The sequence below is a fragment of the Onychostruthus taczanowskii genome, unplaced genomic scaffold, assembly GCF_017590055.1.
Source record: "Onychostruthus taczanowskii isolate IOZ18803 unplaced genomic scaffold, ASM1759005v1 scaffold5, whole genome shotgun sequence".
NCBI classification, from domain to species: domain Eukaryota; kingdom Metazoa; phylum Chordata; class Aves; order Passeriformes; family Passeridae; genus Onychostruthus; species Onychostruthus taczanowskii.
In genome coordinates, this window is record NW_024502568.1 from 16368727 (window position 1) to 16389168 (window position 20442).

General features: G+C 43.3%; 1 protein-coding gene across 2 annotated transcripts in view; it reads right to left on the minus strand.

Annotated features, from left to right (window-relative positions):
* The window catches only part of CTBP2 (C-terminal binding protein 2), a 130985-nt gene that overhangs the window by 40344 nt on the left and 70199 nt on the right, over positions 1 to 20442 (minus strand). For both annotated transcript variants that reach the window (XM_041415895.1, XM_041415894.1), the window contains exon 2: positions 14504 to 14663. In XM_041415895.1, coding sequence (XP_041271829.1) covers positions 14504 to 14561 — 58 coding nt within the window. In that variant the 5' untranslated portion in view covers positions 14562 to 14663. The remainder of the gene's footprint in view (positions 1 to 14503; positions 14664 to 20442) is intronic.

A 20442-nucleotide genomic window follows, 5' to 3' on the forward strand; every position in this document is an offset into this window, starting at 1 on the left:
AAAAATAAAGAAGAAAGCTTCAGTGTCAGCTCAATCTTAATCCAACCTGATGAAATGCTAATCCACTGCACACAGCTAAGGACAAATTAAATGGGAGCCAGCAGACAGGCCTAAAAAAGGCCAGTGCAAGATATTTGGGAATACAAGAGCAGTCAGAAATTAGTTAGGTATCTGTTTAGCGCTTTATGAATATTATAATTTGCATTGGAAATTACTTTTTTTTTTTTTTTTTTTTTTAGTTTGAAATCAGCCACGCTAACTAGGCTCCAAAAAGATTTTTTATAATATTACCATAATACGCAAATCCTTTCATCATCCCAGGACAAAAAATTGTGGAGGTGTAATCTGGAATGGATAATTTTAAGACTCTAGCACAGGTCACAGAGAAGGAGGAGAGGATGAAAGGATCTAAAGCCTGGCCTAACAAAGCAAAAAGGAATAGTAGAATTTTGCCCATTATCTCCAGCTTCCTTTGGAAAAACTACATGTTTATGAAATAGGAAAACACCCAGAAACATCACACAAAACTCAGTTTGTACTGAGCAGTATTTCAACATTCATGTGGATTAACCTTTTTTTACACTTGGAGTAGGCAAAGGGATTTAGATGGAATCACAGCACAGAAAATTGTTATTTGGGAATGTAATAAAAATTTCCATATAGAGTCATTGTTTTCAGAGAAGATAATAAAATGGCTCCCCAAAACATGTAACCCAGATTATGACAGGCTGCTCATGCCCAAATATTCCTTTTCAAAGAAGGAATAGCTCAACTGCTCCTTATTTTCCTGACCACTGCTACAGAGGCAACATTTTGTTTTTTGAATTAAAAAACTCAGATGGAAACAATTTCGCTTTTCTCTGCTACAACAACAGATTTCTTCCCCTCCAATACACCCCCTTCCAGGACAGACCCACTGAAAGGAGGAACAGTCACCTTCCCTGGCCTGTTTGCAAGACAGCTTGAGCATTTTTCCCAGCTAATCCACAATAAATGTTTCGTGCACAAGCCATCACATGATGGACTATTGTGCTATTATGATAGCTAAATCACTAGTACAGTCTAATGCTTAAACTTGCCTATCATACTAATACCTCTGGGCTATATTTCTGACCCAAATACTGACAGGATCTTGGAGTAATCCCTAAATTTCTTTATTGCAGTAAATATTACAAATCCTCTTCAAACATTCTCTCCTCCAATTCCATCCTCAAGAATCATGATCTTGAAAATTATGCTGGATATTACACAGACATGCAAAACGTGGGGCCTAAAATATTATTTATGCAATTCTCAGAGAGTATCTGATTGGCATTATACTGAATTAACTAACAAACTTCAGACACATCGGAAAATTTCTTCTTTTGTGAGAGTCAAGACGGGAAGACACATTTGTGGCTTACAAATAAAGCAGAGAGTATTTTAACCAACAAAAACACTTTATTACAACAACATTTTGCTAAAGAATAAAACGTATTCCCAACTGGATACAGTGAGATTGGTGCCATTTGTTTTGAAGCAGCAGAAGAAATCTACCAAAAATGTATATGACAAAATAATAAAATCCTGGTCTATAGATCAATGGCATCTTGCACCATTGTCTTCAAAGAAATTACTAACAAACAGTCACCATGTTAAGCCCTGGCTGACAATGGAAAAAACCATGCCATAGTGAAATAAAATTTCAAAAATGCTGATTTTCACCAACTGCGAGAGAAGACAGAAGGGAGCTTGAAGCATTCACTACCTCTGAAAAAAACCAAGGGCTTTAACAATAGAAACCTCACCCAAACCAACCCATCTGTGACTGGTGGCTGTGCCCTGCCCAGGGCACGCATGGGTGACAGCAGCACACGGAAAGCCACCTCCAAACCCCCTCCATCCCAGGCACAGGAGCACATCTGGGCTCTGGAAACCACCCTGGCATCAGCCTGCCCTCACAGACTTGGGCAGGAGATGCGCTCTCCTTCACAGGGGCCAGGAAAGCCTAACTGGGGCCCTGCCACTGGAACACTCATGCATATGGATGGTTCATCCCGGAAGTGCTGACCTCAATGGAACAAACAGATCATTCCTCTCCTCCAAGCCAAGCAGAGGCAAATGCCTGCAGGACCAGGGGCTGCAGGATTTGCACGCTTCCCTGCAGCCATGGGTCAAATGTCCTCTTTGGAGGGCTCTGCTGGCCCCAGTTTTTGTTGACCAAGAGCTGTATTCAGTGGGGAAGACAAGGCCAGGAGCTATGGAGCTGGGCTGCCTCCTGTGCCACCAGGGCAGCAAAGGAAATGCTACACTCCCAGTGAACCAAGGGATGAATAAGAAATTATCAGAATGAAATATTTATGGATGGGCAGGAAGGGTCTTCTCTTTTTCTGTTTTTTTGCAGTCTTAAAAGCAGCCCCCTTGCAAATTCAAGCAGCATGGGCAGCAGGGAAAGTGAGGTGATTGTCCCCCTCCACTCCACTGGTGTGACCCCACCTGCAGTGCTGTGTCTAGCTCTGGGGACTGAAACATAAGAAGCACATGGAGCTGTTTGAGTGAGCCCAGAGGAGGCCACAAAGGTGATTCGAGGGCTAAAGCACCTCTGCTGTGGGGAAATGCCGAGAGAATTGGGCTTGTTCCAATTCCAACCCTGGAGAAGCTTTGGGATCATCTTATCACAGCCTTTCAGTACTTCAAGAGGTTCTCCAAGAGAGCTGGAGAGGGATTTTTTTAAGAAGGGCATGGACTGATAGGACATGGGGGAATGGCTTCCCAATGCCAGAGGGCAGGGTTAGATGGATATTGGGAAGGAATTCTTCCCTGGAAGAGTGGCAAGACCCTGGCACAGATTTCCCAGAGAGGCTGTGGAAAGGGTCCAAGGCCAGGTTAGACAGGGCTTGGAGCAACCTGGGATAGTGGAAGGTGACCCTGCCATGGGAGGGGGGTGGAACTAAATGAGCTTTAAGGTGCCTTCCAACCCAAACCATTCTGTGACTCTATGAAATTCTATGAAATTATTCTGTTCCCATTTCTGCATCCAGACCCAAGGATGGCCAGGAGAAGACACAGAGGCCCTGGAGCCCAGCCTGATGTAACTGATCCCATTGTGTTTCTCCGGAGTGCAGGAGGCACCAGCACCCACATCCACCACATGAGGGGGAGACAAGGACTGTGGAACAGGCAGAAAATTTATTCTCCCTTTATCTTTTAATTCTAGAGGTATTTTGGGAAAGGAAAAAAAAAAAAAATAACCCACACACAGAAGGAAAAAAAAAAAAAGCTGATCAAGAGATTAAATGCTCTGGTATTTCAGACCACGTGAAAAATGCAGTGTTTTGAATAATACCCTGATTTTCAGTTTAGCATTGATACCTGGTAAATTTGGCCACAGTATTTGGTTACAATACAATGACCACAGAAGTCTGCTCTGAAAAAAAGGTGATGACAGAGCAGAAGAAAGGTGGGCCCATTGTTGAGACACTGCATTCAAAACCAACAGCAAGAAATCCGAGCCTGGAACCCTCTTGCAGTGGATGTGAAACAAGCTCTGCTACAAAGTGCTGTTCTCTTCCCATGAGGAAAGTGTTTTACACCTAAAACCCAGGGCAGGAAATCAGCATGCTGAATCTGCAACACAACTCTGTAAACAACATTTTTTGGAATCCGTAGCACTGACTCAGGAGACGCTGGCTGCAAAATTTCATTCATATTGATATAAAACATTTCATTACCTATTCTGAAAGCATGTTGCTGGAAAAATTATTCTGTGCAGCAAAATAATACAGATTGGGATTAGTTTTGCTTCTTACTATTGTAAAATATATTTCAATTACAAATTTAAATCCTGTTTATATTAGGGAAAAATATTTTTAATGTAGATTAAGATGTTGATGTTTTCTCCCCAATTATTTTCTTCTGGGAGAGAGTGGAACAGAAAGAGCGTGCCAAATGTAATTTCTGGCAAAAACTGTAAGATGCAGCAGTCTGGGAAAGGCTATTTCTCTTTCAAAGGCAAAGGAATCCTACCCCTGCTAGTGAAAAATCCTCTGGAGAACAAATACATCTCTTGTTAATGGAGAGAGCAGGTATCAGGACACCCAGCCTTTATACCTCGCTCTGCCACTGTCAGAGAGTAAATTGCTTAATTTCTTTCTTGCTGATTCCCCTTCCATCAAGAGGGATATAATAATATACACCTCTCACACTCAGATGGTGTTAAGATTAATCAGTGTTTGTCATATGTTTTCAGGTGACAAGGTACAAAGCTACTGGGAGGATAAATGCTCCTGCCCTCCTGCCTGTGCCTTCAAGGACTGCGTGTGATTGTGCCTAATGACCCCCAAAGCTCAGGAAGCCTCTCCTGAACATCCTCCTCCCATGTTCAGCTTGCAGGATGCCAGGGAAGCAGAAATGAGCTACTCTGTACTGTGGCATACCATGGATGCTATGGAGAAGAAAAGAAAAGGGATGCAGTATGAGTAATGCACACACACATTCATGTACACCAACTGAAAAGAAACAAAATTAAAAAGAAAAATGGGAGAGGAAAAGCAGCGAGAAAGTGTTCCAAATCCTTTGAAACTACTCCATTTGCTAAAATTTGGCTCTGCAAAATCTCCCTCACAGTGGCAATAAGCACTCTGCCTAGATGGACTTTTTAACAGTCTCCTGAAATTAAGGGAGCACAAAGAGAAAATTAGCAGGATTGTGCTGGAATCATTTTCAATAATCAAAGGAGCAGCACAGCATCTGAAAGCACTCAGAGCTTGAAGCCCTGCCACATGCTTTTACCAATTTCCAAACCAAAAGCATCGATGCTTTGTAACTCCAACAAAACGCTCACAAACACCAACTCGGTGCCGTACAACAAAACACTCTGAAGATCAGCCGGTTATTAAACAATCATTGCCTCATGGAACTCTGCATTTTGATGACTTTGAAGCAGAAGAACCAAAAGCTTATGCCCATTTGTAACTCAGTCCCTTGGAGCTGGGATAGAATGTGCCATCACCATTGGTGTGATGGGCTCCAGGAATGTGTGAGCACACATAAACTGCCCCAAAATGTGACGCGCAAACCGCGACTGGGCTCAGTCACCATCCCCAGCAGCGACACACAACTGAGCCCAGGCACACAGAAAATAAAAGGTCAATATGGGACCCCAACAAATGCACAGCAAAGAATCTCCCATGCCAAAGCCAGCAGAGGTTTCCTCTCCAAGCTGTTGACACCATATTGCAGTGTGTTTCTAAGTCATTCCCCAAGAACTCCCCCAAAATGCCACAAGCCAAGGTGAGGAGAGAGGATCTCCCACTTTTCCACTCCCACCAGCCAGCATTGCGCTGAGAAGGAGCACAGAATTTCATGAAAAGAAATGAGTGACCTTTCCCCGTATCCCTGTGGAGCTGCCTCTCCACTCCTGTTTTGTGCTAATCTCTGGATGGAAGGGGTTGGATGTGCTCCTTCCCAGCCGCATGGCCAGCCAGCCATGCCTCCAATCACTGCCACACAACTCTCCATGGACATCTATCCCCTTTCACAGATGGGTTCCTAACCCCAATTTTCCCTATGAGAAGGGGGAATGGCTGGAGCTGTGTCACGGGAGGTTCAGGAAAAGGTTCTTTCCCAGAGGGTGGTGGGCACTCAACAGGGAATGGTCACAGCCCTGAGGCTGCCAGAGCTCCAGGAGTGTTTGGACACTGCTCTCAGGGATGCCCAGGGTGGGTTTGTTGGGGTGTCTGTGCAGAGCCAGGAGCTTGACTCAATGATTCCTGTGGGTCCCTTCCAGCTCAGGACAGTCTGTGAAGTATCTTCTATTTATTTCAGAATGAGGTATGTGCCAGAAGCAGCCCAGTGGGCATGTGATAACTCATTACCTTATGTTATCCTACTCCACCAGCAAGTTGCCCTGGGAAATTGTACATATCCCATCCCTGGAAGTGTCAAGGCCAGGCTGGATGGGGCTGGAGCAACTTGGGACTGTGGAAGATGCCCATGGCCATGGCAGGAGGTGGAACTAGATGGCCTTTAAGGTCCCTTCTAACCTAAACCATTCCATGATTTGCCATCCAGGAAGAAAATCAAACTGCAGGCAACAAATGCAGGAAGGCAGCGATCATCTAAAACACACTTGCAGCTAAAAAAAAGAAGTGCAGCTGTAAAACACCCTTTGAGCCACTGAAATGAGCCTTACAAGCTCTTCAAACTTCAATCAGAAACCATTTTGCCTTCAAGGATGGGGAAACTCCAATAAAAGTTGGCAGAAACAGCACTGTCACATTCCTGCACCAACAAAGGGATAATAAAAACATCAGATGTATCCCTACAGCATACAGCTACGCAGTCTCAAGGACTGCAAAATAAAAATCAATCTGGATGCTGAAGGGCGGGTGAAAAGCAGCAGACAAGGTTCATTGGGCACATCCCTCAATTCCAAAGATCTAATCTATGAATGCTCTTAAAAATAATCCTCCAGAAATCACATCAAGCACCTTGTCCCCAAAACTGGGTATTAGACTTTGAGGTCAAATCTCATCATTTTTAATAAGAATTCAGGATCAAGATTTGAACAGCATGTGTAATGAAAAGAGTGGGAATTATATCTGTCCCAGAAAGCAGTGGAGAAATCCACTGTTAAATGAATATATATTGTAAGTCTGAACTCTGCCATGCATGCCTGGGCTTTGCATAGAAAATAATTAATTACTAGACTGTAACACGGGCCTGGGAGATAAACAGGCTGGGGTTCAGGGTGTCTCTGCCTTACTTCCCCTGACGATGCCAAGAGCTTGAAACTTGTACTTCCCTTTCACACCCACTGCAGATAAAAACCAAAACCAAACAGGAGGAAATATTACTTTAGCTAAAAAAGCATTTATGTCTTGCTTTTTTAAAAGACTGGTCTTTTGTACTGTTGCATTGCAAACCATCAGAAGTGAGCTATATCTCACTGTGTTCCCTCACCATCCTTGCTCATGTTCATTTGCTGAGTCCATCAAACATCTGTATCATCAGCAGCAGCAACACAGTTTTTTCTCAAAAACAGGTGTCAATCTACTCTAAGGCTATTTTGTGAACTTAATCTGTTTACTACTAAGTTTTGAGGTGCTAGATGGCAGTAGAGAGTGTTTTGTTTAAAGTAAAAATTAAAAAGATAATCTAAAAAAAAAAGAAAAACCAAATTAATAGTGTTAAGCTAATGGGCTGTATAAAAGTGTCACTAAGAAATGATCAATGTCCTTCAATTTTAAGAATTGCAAAACCAAGTCAAAACTTGCTCTTTGAAGAAAGCTCTCTAATGAAAACCTTCACTGTTTTGGCACTTCAATCCATTACATCTGTTTGTGGAGAGCAAAAAATATAAAAGAAAAGTTGTGTAATGTGTTTCCCTGCAGCTTTATTTTAGTACAGCCAGATGTCCTACTCCTGTCAAAATATTTACCAGCAAATATTCAGGAAATCAGGATAAATTTGAAAAGATTGGTCCGGACCCAAACACCATCCTCCCCTGAAACAGTGTAATTTAGGAGTCAGATAGAAGATTTTTTCCTGGTATTTTGAAGGAAACCCCATCCTGTTCTCATCTGTCCCTGAGGAGTGATCATTTCTCATCACATATTTGGAAGCAGCCAACTTCCAACCCCTGGATGCTGGAGGCAGCTTCTGCAGCATTCTGGAGCTCGGGAAGGGGAGCCAGGGCTGCCCCAGGGCCCTGCTCCAACAACCCCTTCCCAGTGAATATTCTGGGAATATTATCACTTTTCTGAGTAATCTTTAAACGCAGGAGTAGGATTCAGAGTAAGGAGAAAAAAACAAAAAAAAAACAACAAAAAAAACCCAGATAGGATGACAACATGTTAATCCCTAAACCAGTTAATTTAAACGGGAAATGTGGTAAGGATGGAAATTAGGTTGATGGTATTGAAGTCATCAGCTGTGATTGTTTCTTAATTAATGACACGAAGTTGTAAAGCGTGTTACATGGAACCTTGTCTGGAGGCTGGGGAAAATGGAAAAATACGAGGCAGAATTAATAGTTAGACATGTATTAAGTTCCCATCAATGTGGGTTTAAACAACAGAAGTATATTTTTTGTATTTTGGTGCACATGGCCCTCAAGTCCAGGGACAGGGGAGCTCCCCCTCCTGCAACAGCTAGAGCCACACATCCACTATGATGCACACCAAATTAATGGAATTTTTGTCTGTAACCTTATCTAAATGTGTCTCGCTCTTGCCTGGATGCCTGGGGCATTTTGTCAGGCTGGCTTCGTATCTGGCTCCAGTCCTACATCTTGTCAAGCACATTCCCCCACGGAACATCACAGGAGGGAATGTGCAGGAAAAACATCCACACAGGACTGGAAGCTACTGGAGCAGCCTGTGCATCCATGCAAGGACAACAGCACACGCCTGGATACGAGCTCCATCCCAAAGCACAAAAAGGACTCATACAAGCATAGAGAGTTCTTGATTCAGCACAGCAGAAGGGTTGAAAAGCATGGAATAAGGTCAATAAGCTTGAATAATATCTATAAACCCACTGAGGTTGCTTGAACTTTCTTCATCTGATGGATACTGTCTGATTTAAAAAAAAATTATTGAAATTTAAACAAAAACTATTAATGACAAGAAATCCCCAAATATGCCATGCTTCCGTAAGAGAAGGGATAATTAAGAACTTTTCACTGGTAAGAAGAGGTGTAAAATCCAACTTTTGTATGAATTTGAAGTGATTTTCTGAAACCTCCATAAGAGCCAAAAACTTAATTTTGGAAAAGCAAAACATCAGGAGCAGCCAGACAGATCTTCAGTTTGCATAAATCAGCACAGGGTGCAATGGCAGAAGATCTGACAAGCTAATACTGCTTTTTCTCTAGGCTAAATGTGGTAAGCAACCCTTCTTTAAAAGCCTGATAGCTTATGTGCTTTGAGGTGGAAACTTAAAAAAAAAAAAAGTCTAAAAATCTTTATTGTGGTGGGGAAATCCTTGTACTGTGTTTTATATTCATGGAACAAAGAAACTCCAATCCACTAGATAAAAAGGTCTACATTTATTTTAAATAAGTCACTTTGACTCAGGACAAGCGGTTTCTTCCATGCTTGATATCATCTTTAACTCATTGTTTCTCATCAAATGCCTAGTGGTGATAAGGATTTCCTGAGATAGTAAGATTCTATTTCTAAGCAGTAAAAATAAGCATTATCAGATGCTACTTGGTGTGCAAATTTGCAAGAATGGAAGAAAATTTCTCCACCCAAATATCAAATGTACTCATTTTGGCTACTTTTATATTATACAAAGCAGCAAGAATTGAATGCAGAGCTGTAGTTTTAGTGTGTATTTTCCCTTTTGGTTCCAGGAGAAAGGTTCCTCTATTTTTTAGCATGAGTGGACTGTAGCTATTGAATGAGAACCTATTCCAGAGTCTGCTGTTAGTGGTGTGTGAGCCCAGACCTCAGGGACACACTGTTCAAATACTCCTGAAAAGCCAGAAATATCACAGGTCATCAGGGGCACTTTTCTTGAGAGTTTTTTTAACAACAAGAAAGAGCACAATAAGCAATAATTGACATTGTGATTATTAAGTCCACTTCTGTGGAGGATAAACTGAAATAAAAAAGTAAAAAGCACCCCTGCCATAGACCCAGGTAGGTACCAGAGTACCTACCATTACACAGTATATTTATTCAAATATCACTGGACATGGTCTGCACTGACTTCTGTCACAGGGGGAAGAGTGGAATACGAAATTTCTGTCCACCCTTGAGATGAATTAACCAGCTTAATGCAGCCACAGCAGAGATAACTTCAGTGATGTTGAAAACATCAATTCCTACCCCAAATTCCCTCCTCCATTTCATGGTATCATTGTGGTTGGAAAAGACCTCTGAGACTATGAGGCCAATCTGTGACCAAACCCTACCTTGTCACCAGCCACCACTTGAGTCCTTCCTTGGACACCTGCAGGGATGGGGACTTTCTGGGCAACCTTGTAATTCCATGATCCCAGCTGTACAGTGTGTCAGGGGAAGGTGCCTATTCAAGGTTTGCAAGACAAATTATTGCATCAATGACTCAGACCTACCCAAGAGGCTTCAGTAACCACAGCAAGGTCACACTCCCACAAAGAAACAAGGATTTGTGGAGAGTCATGGCAACACACAGATACTACAGTGGCTGGAAGGTAAATCCAGGAGGAATTCCCACAGGAAGTATCACCACAGAAGCCTCAGCTGAAGAGGACACCAGGGTGCCACTCAGAATGTAAGGCAGTAAGTCAAAAAGCCAGAGACTCATGCATTAAGCACTGAAAAGTATTATGTGACTGTGCTGGCATTTATCAGCCATCAGACATATCAAAGGATCTGAAAGAAAACAAAGAATATGGATGGCTTGTTTGCCCTGCAAACAGATCTATTTTGCAAAGTACAGACAACTCTGGTGGCACAAACTGACACGTAAGGACATGATTTCCCACCGGATAATGACAAATCCTGGAGCAAAAACTGTCAGAAAATGTCTGGGTTTGTTTGGCCTTGCTATTATTTTTTCACTTTGCTTCTTGCTCATCTCAGGGCTGCCACTTTTGGGGCATTTGTTGAAGGCTGAACTGACTCATATATGTTAGTGCAAACTCTGACCTCTAAAGCCAGGCTTTCCCATGCCACGCCACTGGTGTTGAAGACAGGCAGAGCTGCAATGGTCTGGGGCAGAGGCAGCATTTGGGATCACCACAGAGGAATTCAGTGGTGTTGGGAAACCCATGTTCTACACACAGACAAGATGCTGCCACCCTGCATCCAGGATGTGCCACCACTGCTGCCTTTTGGCACTCAACAAGGAAATGACACAGTGCCAGAGCACCTTCTCCCCTGCCTGCTCCCAGAGACACAACCAGCAGCTGTGCACGGGCTGCTCTCGCTCCCTGCTTACCTCCTGGTGGTGTTTAATATTTGTTTAACCATATTGACAGAAGCACAGGATAAAGATCAGCTAAGCAAGCAGCAAAAATGATGCTGCAAGTTATTTCCTTGCCTGGGAATGCTGTGTGAGAGCACTGGAGTCCCATGGGAGGGATGGATGCCATGCAGCAGCAGTGCCATGGTCTTCTGAGTGTGGGGTGTCTTGGAGGCACTGTCAGACACCTTGTTCTGCCACAGGTAGCAAAGAAAAAATTACATCTAATCTCTCTGTTGCTGTTTCCTAAATGAAAGGCAGGTGAGCTTCTGCCCTGAAGGGCTTTTGCTGCCATTTCTCTGAAAGGCTGGAAACTGCAGCAGGTTTTGGAATGAGCCCACTCCTGCACACAGCAACTTGGCTGCAAAATTCAGGCCCTTTTTATCCCAGGCAGAGCAGGCGGGTCTGGCAGCTCCTCATCCATGGCTGCAGGACTGTGCCTCGGCTTTGTTTCACACACAGCAAAGCCAACATCCCTCCCTCCCCATCTCCCACTCGGACACAGCTCCACAGTTTTTGCTGGAACTCTTTTTTTTTTTTTTTTTTTCATTCGCCCTGAGGTAAAAATCCATCATGGAAAGAAAATTTCAGCTCAAACAAATGTTAAATGTGGCAAAATCACAAGCTCATGGGAACAGGACCCAAAAGAGGGGCTGCTGGACAAGTCTGACTCCGCACAGCACCAGCGGCTCCACCTCTAAAGCATACTTTGACCCACTATGGAATAAGACACAATTCCACAAACAGGAATTATGTAAACCACTCTGCATATATTATTTGCAAAAGCCCCAGCCATTCAATGGGACCATCCCACCATCCATATGGATTCAATTACAGAATAGGCACCCAAAGTCTCTGGGACAACCAGAAGAGAAAGAAATGGGAAAGCCAAGACCACTGTGAGCACAGTCCAACTTCACTTCATTCGGGTGGGCATCACCAACCCACTTAATTGCTGACAGACTATTCAAAATGCCTTTGCTGCAGGCTGCTGCCCTGAAATTCCTTTATCCCCCCAAGTCTGGACCTTCATCCCACCCATATTCCTCTACAGATTAAAATCTGTGACCTGGTCAAAAAGCTCACATCTTCAAACCAGCCTGCTCAGAGCAAAAAGTAACACTGTCACACAAAGATGCCATAAATAAATATTTAAAAAACCAAAACCAGAAGAGCTGATGAAGCTGAGCCACGCACTGAGACTGCAGACCTCCAATCTCTGGAAGACTCATAAACCTGCCTGTAAAGGCTGTGAACTGGCTTTTTAAACTATACCACCTCCTTGTATGGCTTGGATTACTTTTCCACGCCAGATGTACGTTTAACAGAGTAATACAAACACTGCAACTCCTTAATAAACTCTTTTAATGCCCCGACAGTTTGTAAGGCACTTCCCTCAACATGTGTCTGGTTATGGTTTCAGTAAGCCTGCAGGAAGAAGAAGAATCTGTCTGGCAGTTTGGACAGTGATTACAACATGTAGCCCGAGGATATTTCACCTCCAGACCTGCCACCATCCTGCTGCCTGGAATGAAGTCCATTCCCAGCAAACTCTGCAAGGGTTTGTGTGGGGAATAGTAAAAAGGATGGTATATGCAACTTCAGGAAAAGCACAGAAATCCACCTCTGTGCTGCCAGACATTTAGTCTTTCATCAGGTAAATGCAGCTTTGTATGCCATTCACATTTAAAGGGAAAAGCTTCTTAAGTGCTTCCACAGAACAGGAAATCGTTGAAAGCAGCTATTTTGGACCACATTGCCCTAAGCTTGATGGAGCAATAGATTCTTCTCACTGAACACAATTCTGTTTGCAAAGACTCTTCCATCTGCTGAACTAGTTCCCTAATTTCTCATCATCTTTCACTGATTATTCAATATACCTTTCCAGAAAAATGATCATTTCTTTTTCAAAGTGTGTTTTTACAGCAGCTGGGATGGCCCCTTTCAGTGTTTTTCTATGCTATAATCCAAGATTAGGAGCCTATAGTAAAAAATAGCCATCAGAGAGGCCAGTAGAGTATTCAGCTGTCCTACAAATCTAGTATTTTGGCAAATCTGAAGCTTTTTGCATTTCTCAAGGTAATTTTTACAATGCTTCTCACACTCAGTCCTTGTCTGTTCCTTCCAAATACAACACAGCAGCGTCTCCCATCATTTCCATCAAATTACAAACCCAGTGGCAAATGACAAAGGATACTTTAAAAAGTTATGTCTCCTGCACATTTACAGATTAGAAAATAATATCTTTTGACCAAAAAAGAAGGAAAAAAAAGCTCATATATCAGAGAAAAATAATCTAAACTTCAATCACATCTAAAGCTCCGTTAGCAGGTTTGTCGTACAATCCTTTTGAATTTCTTGTACACTCAGCAACCAGATCTGATGGTAAACATCAAACCAGAAATGCAGCTTTTGAAAATCCAGGCTCAGCTGATAGAACTCTTTTAAGTCAAGTTCAAAGTAAGTTTTGAAGATGAGATAGTGTGCTACACCTGAGCATTTATGACATTCAGTTGGAGAAAGAGGCAAATCCACACTGCTGCATACCCTGGATACTCCCTCCTAACTCCTCTCCTCTGCTTGTCTCCCTTTTTCCAAAATTAACAGAGCAAAATTAAAAGAGATAACTAACTTATTATTAGTTTAGAACAGCAGCAGTGTAGAGTAGGCAACATATAACACAGAAAAGTCAAGGCAAAATCTACCCTTGTCCTGCTGATCAGCATTTCACTATGAAACTCCCAAACATTTTGTTCAAACGGGTGCAGCACAACTCCCCTGTGAACTCTGTCCTTTCATTCACCACCAAACCTTATTTCACCTCGTTGGCACTCAAGTAATACTGCAAATTGCTACCCTGCAGGCCACCATCCATCTCCTTAAGAGCAGCTGAGCACTGGAACTCCTGAGGAGACGAGATATTCCTCCCAAAATAACACTCTACTCTGCACTTGTTGCTGATGGCAGAACTTGCATGAGTGTTGGAGAATTATTGGAGTGTACACCAAAAAGTCAGAGCTTGTTTGCCATCACTTGATTTCTGTCAGAAGTAACTTAACACCATGTGAGCTGCAATAGAAAATGTTTCCTAAAATCTTTTTCTGCTGGAAAATTACTCTTGAAGGTAAAAGTCACCTGTGCTGAGACACTGGAACACACCATGAATGAAAAATTGCAGCAAACCCACCTGAACCCACACACAGACCAAATAAAAGCTGCTACAACAATGTGCTCAAAACCATAAGAACAACAACTCTTACATATTCCATCATTTTCTTACAGGATGACAGTAAATACATTTTAAATTGGGACCGACCCAATTGTTTTAGTAGAAATTAAGATAAGAGGAGATGACCTGGTAATTAAACAAAAATCTTATTCACAGAACTACACATGACTTCCAAGTGAGTAACCAGAGCAGTGTGAATGTATTTTGAGCCTACAGAGAGGACAGGGAATCCAGCCCTGGATTTGGATCTCTTTAAGCCTAAATACTGAAAGAAACAAGGAAAAATTAGATATTCTACCCTAATCATGTATCAGAAAAATGAAAGCACACTCTTACCTTCACAAATTCTGTCCAGTCGCTGCCGCTTGACTTTGTGTTTATCCACAAGTGCCATTCTTGATGGGATTTTGCAACTTTCTGACTCAAGAAGCACAGCAGTCCCCCAGGAGCTTAGGAGAACTCACAGGAATCGGCGTGCATACCGCCACTGTGGATCCTGCAGAGAAAGGAGAGGGTCTGTAAGATTTGTTCACTTCCCAACCCTGGAAGTGAAGGCCAGGGTGGATGGGGTTCAAAACCTGGGATAGTGGAGGGTGTCCCTGCCCTCAGCAGGGGATGGAACAAGGTGGGCTTCAAGGTCCCTTGCAGCCCAAACCAGTGTCACATTTCCAGCACACCAGGTGAGATCTGCCTGTGCCCAGCAGCAGAGCAGGTTTTGGAAAGGACAGCTCTGAGCTTGCACCCCACAAGTCACACATCTGGAACCACAACTCAGTCTCTTTATCCCCCCTGCGATTCAGAAAACCAGCCTTGCACACAAGAACTGCCAAAGCACTGCATGGGCTTCCCAGTTTTATTTCTGACTGAAAAATGCATTCCTAGTGGATAAAATCCATGAGGTTATTTTGTAGGCTCACAGATGCTGAAAGATTCTTAGCGAGTATATAAAACAGGGGAAGTAGCTCTTGCTCTGCCAGTACTCTCATACATGAAACACTTTCATATTTAAACCTTGCCCTGTAAAAGTCATCAAAGGACCTTGAATTTACAAGAAGACCTTGATGTATATTCCAGCTGTCACCACAGCCTGTCCTTGCCCTCATACTTGAAGGGCCAACCTTAAACTTCGGGTGCTGTTTCTAGTGCACACATTTTCAATGCCAGGGAGATAAAATCATCCATGAAGCCACGTGTGTGGCTGATTGACAAGAAATGCTCTCCAAAGAGACAACAGTTAAAGGTTTTCTGCTTTTTGGTGGCACAGAGGAAGACCCTTAATGGATACTCTGAGGTCTGACACATTTTGCTCCTACAGAGAGCCAAAGGATTGTTTAATCCCTGAACTGAGCTGAGCTCAGCTGCAGCCTCTGAATGTGCTGTTGTGGTACTTCTACCAGCTTTGATTTTTTGATGTAAAACCCAGGTGAGAGTTTTTCAAAGCAAGTTCCACAACACCATTCATGAATCAAGACATGGAAGAAGAGACCTCATGCTGACAACTGAAATCCAACAATCCAACATAACACACACTAATATTTTATGTGACTGCTGATTCAAAATCGAAGACAGATGACCCTGGTAACAGCTACAAACCTTCCCAAGGAGGGATCATGCACCAGCACTGGCTCTCCTAAAAACACTCCACTAACTTCCCAGAAAACCCAGCTAACCAGTGCAGTAATCTGAGCATGCAAGAGGTAAAAGCTCTAACAAAGCTGCTGCACTCTGGGATGACAATTTCATGCAGATTATTGTTATTATTATAAATGGTTATCAATTATGCATCACATTGATAGTTAATTTCCAAAAGGAAAAGCCTGGTGTCAGTACAGCTGAATTCCAACTAAGGCATGATCGGCGATTTCCTGGTAGTTAATGGCCAATTTCCCAGCAGCACAACTGCAGCATAATCACTGAGATTTATAGCAATAATTAATTGATTTTTTTAAAACACAGGGATGCTAAAGAGCACGATTCCCACTCATATTAAAAATTAATGCAACATTCTAGGAGATGCAGAAAACTTCCATCCGGAGGCAGAAGCTTGGTACAGTCAAAATATTTCATGCAACAAAAATTAAGCTGTTAGTGTAGCTAAAGCCCAAGTAGCTAGTGGCATTTCCATGATCAACATTTACAGGCGCACACATGATTTTTTTACCTCTATTACATCCCATTCCACTTTCAGGGAGAAATACCAGGTTATAAAAAAAAAAACACATCAGAAGAGAAAAAGTTACCATTTTGTTCGGAAAACACTCAAATGGTTCATTATGTTGGGGCTGCAACTCTTTCCCCCCTTAATTCCCCCTTAATTTGCAAAGTGTACTTAATTCTGACAGAGTGCATTTTCTGATGGACGAATGCGTCCATTAAAGTTTCTTCTTTTTTTTTTTCCCCAGCCATCTCAATTCCCTGCATTACTCCCCGGAGGAAAACTTCCTACAAAAGAAACTAATAACAATCAGAGAAATTACTGCTCATCAGAGTCCCACACAGCTTAATGTAATGCCCATGAATGAGCTCCTTCCTAATGACATGAACTGCCCCATCTTTGTCTGACAGGTGTCCGTGGTGGTACCAACCAGCAATAAAAGCCCAGCTCAGAAGACTTATTGAAAATGTGGCAGGAGCTGCTGAGCAGATTTGGCAGGGATGGATAAAATGGAGAAAAGCAGATGTGTTGGGCACAGAAACAAGAGGATATTCCCCAGCCTTTGCATGAGGCTGTAATTAAGAAAGCAGTTCTTCCATTTGTGGGATGCAATTAGTTGTGCACCCAACTTCAATGTATCCCCAATGGATTCTACAGCCAGCCCAATCTCAAAACAATCCCAGGGCTAAATGTCCCCCACCATAAAATAAACACAATCAGACTAGGCAGAACAAAAATCATGGTCAGCAATTAAAAGACAAGAAAATCTCATTGTCTAAGGAAATTTGAGAGGAAGAGGCACACGCACAAAAATTGCACTTCATCCTTGGCAAGATTAGGAAACAAGTGAAGTGATTTACATACAGTAATTGCATGGCCTGTGTTAGCCTCCAACAGTGTCTTTCAAAATGTAAATTTTCTTGAAAACCCTTGGACACGATGATAGCCCATAGCTATTTATTTATTTAAGGCAGGAATTTACTTAAATACAACACTTTAGGAAAAAAAACCCAGTCCTGAAATAACACATTTAAACAGCTTCTAAATACTGCTGTTAAAGAGCACAATCCATGGGCCAGGAAATGAGAGCAGAGAAAGCAGTATTAGGGCTTTTTTTATCCTGACTTTTGATGGAAAATGAAATAAAGGTGATCTTCCAAAATAAGATGCACGGTTAGATAAAAGTAAGAGAAAAGTGACTTCATGAAGAACATCCTGTCCTCTAAGCTCTTTCTCAACTTGTGCTTTTGTATCATCTTTTTTATGGTGCATGGGGTAGGACAGGAGCATAAATGTCAATCACAGAACCACAGAAGGGTTTGGTTTGGAAGGGACATTAAAGATCACCCAGTGCCACTCCCTGCCAAGGGCAGGGACATCTTCCACTATTCCAGGGTGCTCCAAGCCCTGTCCAGCCTGGCCCTGGGCACTGCCAGGGATGGAGCATCCACAGCTTCTCTGGGCACCCTGTGCCAGTGGGCAACATCTGTTTTAGAGCATCCATCACAGGCACTGCACCAAACCACCCAGCACCTGGCAGGTGACTGAGAGATGCCCTTTCCAGTGCTCCAAACACAACATCTCACATGTTCTCTGTCTGTGCACAGCCTTGGGCAAGCAGGATGGTGTTTCCTACACCCTGTTCTGCGACAAACCAACTGACTACATTTTCTACCCTCTATGAAATACAGCAGCAATGAAATGGAGAGTCTGTACTACAGAAAACTACCAGCTCCACAAACTGCAAAAGGTCCCATTTCCAAAGAGCAAAGGAAAGAATCCATCATTCTTTCCTCACATCTACACTGGGTTTTCACATGTACAATTCCTTACTTCAACAAGTGCAAATGTTTTGATGGTACCGCAGGGTATTTCCTAGGCTCTCAGGAAAAGAGAGGTTTCTGGAGAAGGTTTTGTACTCATGAACGTCAGTCCTCTCAGCTGGAAGCAAAGCAGGATGCCCAAGCAGAATTGTTGAAGTCAGTATCTGCTGATGCCACGGGCAGCTCTCCCTGTATCCTCCTTTGTGTAAAGGCCCCGTTTTTCACAGCTCGATCACACTTGAATTGAGATTTGAAGGCAAGAACAGCCCTCGGAGCTGTGAACTGCTCCAGCCCTGCGTCAGCATCCCTGGGTGTTTGCTGTCCTGAGCTCTGGCCATTCCCACTGCTCAGCATTTCAGCTGCTGTGGAGGGCAGGAGGGGCTGGGAACCAGAGCTCAGTGTAAGAAAGGCAAGGCAGGGAAAAGAAAGCAGGAGACACGCAGAGATAATGACAGGGGAGGGAAGGGACAAAGGAGACGGCACAATGCAGGAGGAGCACTTGGAGAACACTGTCATCCCTCCTCCCTGCCAGCCCTAAGAGCAATGCCCTGCTCAGCCCCCATCACCTGCCTCTCCCTCCCAGACTGCAGGGGAGGAGGGAAGCACGGAAGGGAAGGGACAGACAGACAGCATGGTCCTTCTGGGGATGGGTTTTTGGGATATTGTCTTTTAAAGCACAATGAGACAACATGGGAAGCTCACAGTGTTAAGACACCATTAAACCAAGTAGCCCAGCAGGAACCAAAAATAGATTAAACATTTATACAAATAGTGAGAACAAACACGGAATTTCATTACCCAATTTTTTTTTAATTTTTTTTTTTTTAATAATGTCTCAGAGATATAAACCCCCTCACTTGGGAAGAGGAATCACAGAGTTTCTGTGTGGCCAGGGTTTGACTTCTCCCACTCCACTAAACATGCTCATTCCCTGTATGTGAAATATGATGCTATGAAAAAAAAAAAAAAAAGGCTTTTTCTCATTTTTTTGGGAGAACTACCCTGGCTGTAAGTCACACCTTGGGTTTGGCTGGGGTAGAGTTAATTTTCTCCATGGTAACTGGTGTGGGGTGCTGGTTTGGCTCTGTGCTGGAAACAGGGTTCGTTGGAACACAGGGTTCATAATCCAAGGATGTTTTTGTTATTGCTGAGCAGGGCTTACACAGAGTCAAGGCCTCTGCTTCTTGTACTGCCCTACCAGTGAGGGGGCTGGGGGGACACGAGGAGTTGGGAAGGGACTCAGCCAGGACAGCTGATCCCAGCTGATCCAGGGATGTCCCAGTCCATGAGGTGTCATGCTCAGCATGTGGAGTAGTGAAGAGGAAGGAAGAGGGTGATGTTTGTAGTGTTGGTGCTTGTCTTCCCAAGTCACTGCTATGCATGATGCAGTCCTGCTTTCCTGGGCATGACTGAACACCTGCCTGCCCATGGGAACTGGGGAGTGAATTCCCTGTTTTTGCTTTGCTTGCATGCAGGGCTTTTTTTTTCCCTATTAAAGTGCCTTTATCACAACCCACGAGTTTTCTCACCCTTATGCTTCCAATTCTCTCCCATCCCTCGGAAGGGAGTGAGCGACTGCTGGAACTGAGCTGCTGGCTGGAATTAAACCTCAACACCCTCCCACCAGTCTGCAACCCCCCTAGACCATCATCACCCTCAAAACAGTGAGGGCAGGACTCCTGCTACAAAGCCATTATTAATTATGTTTAGTGTTTTTAGTAGTTATTATCATGATTTTGCTGCCGCGGAGCATTGGGTGATGTTTTGCGTTAAAACTTCTCCATGGGAATGCCTGGATGCTGCTGGGGGTGGCAGGAAGAAGAAGAATTATTTGTCCAGCTTCTTTTCCAGCCCAGAAACCTAACAACCAAAACCTCACTCTTCAACTGCCTGCCTGGAGCCTTCCCCAAAACCTGCTGGGGAAGGTGCACTCCCTGCTTGCAGGGAAAACAGGGAGGCAGCAGGTTAAACGTGTTCATGGAGAACCAGCACTCCCACGTGAGCACCTGCTGGTGGCACACAAAGGACTCTTCCACTCCTCATCACACAGAAAAGGTGAATAACACCCTGTACGAGTTTTGTGCTGAAGAAGTGGTAACAATTTTGAGGAACCTGCTATTATATGAGTGAACAAAATGTACCATAATGGCACATGAGCCTGCACATCTGCTGCTAAATTAAACACGCTACATAATGATGCAGACCACATCTTAAAACACTATGCAACGAGATACAGACTCTGCCAAAATAATGAGGCTTCAAAGATGACACAGAGAGCCTTATTCTGCATCCCTTAC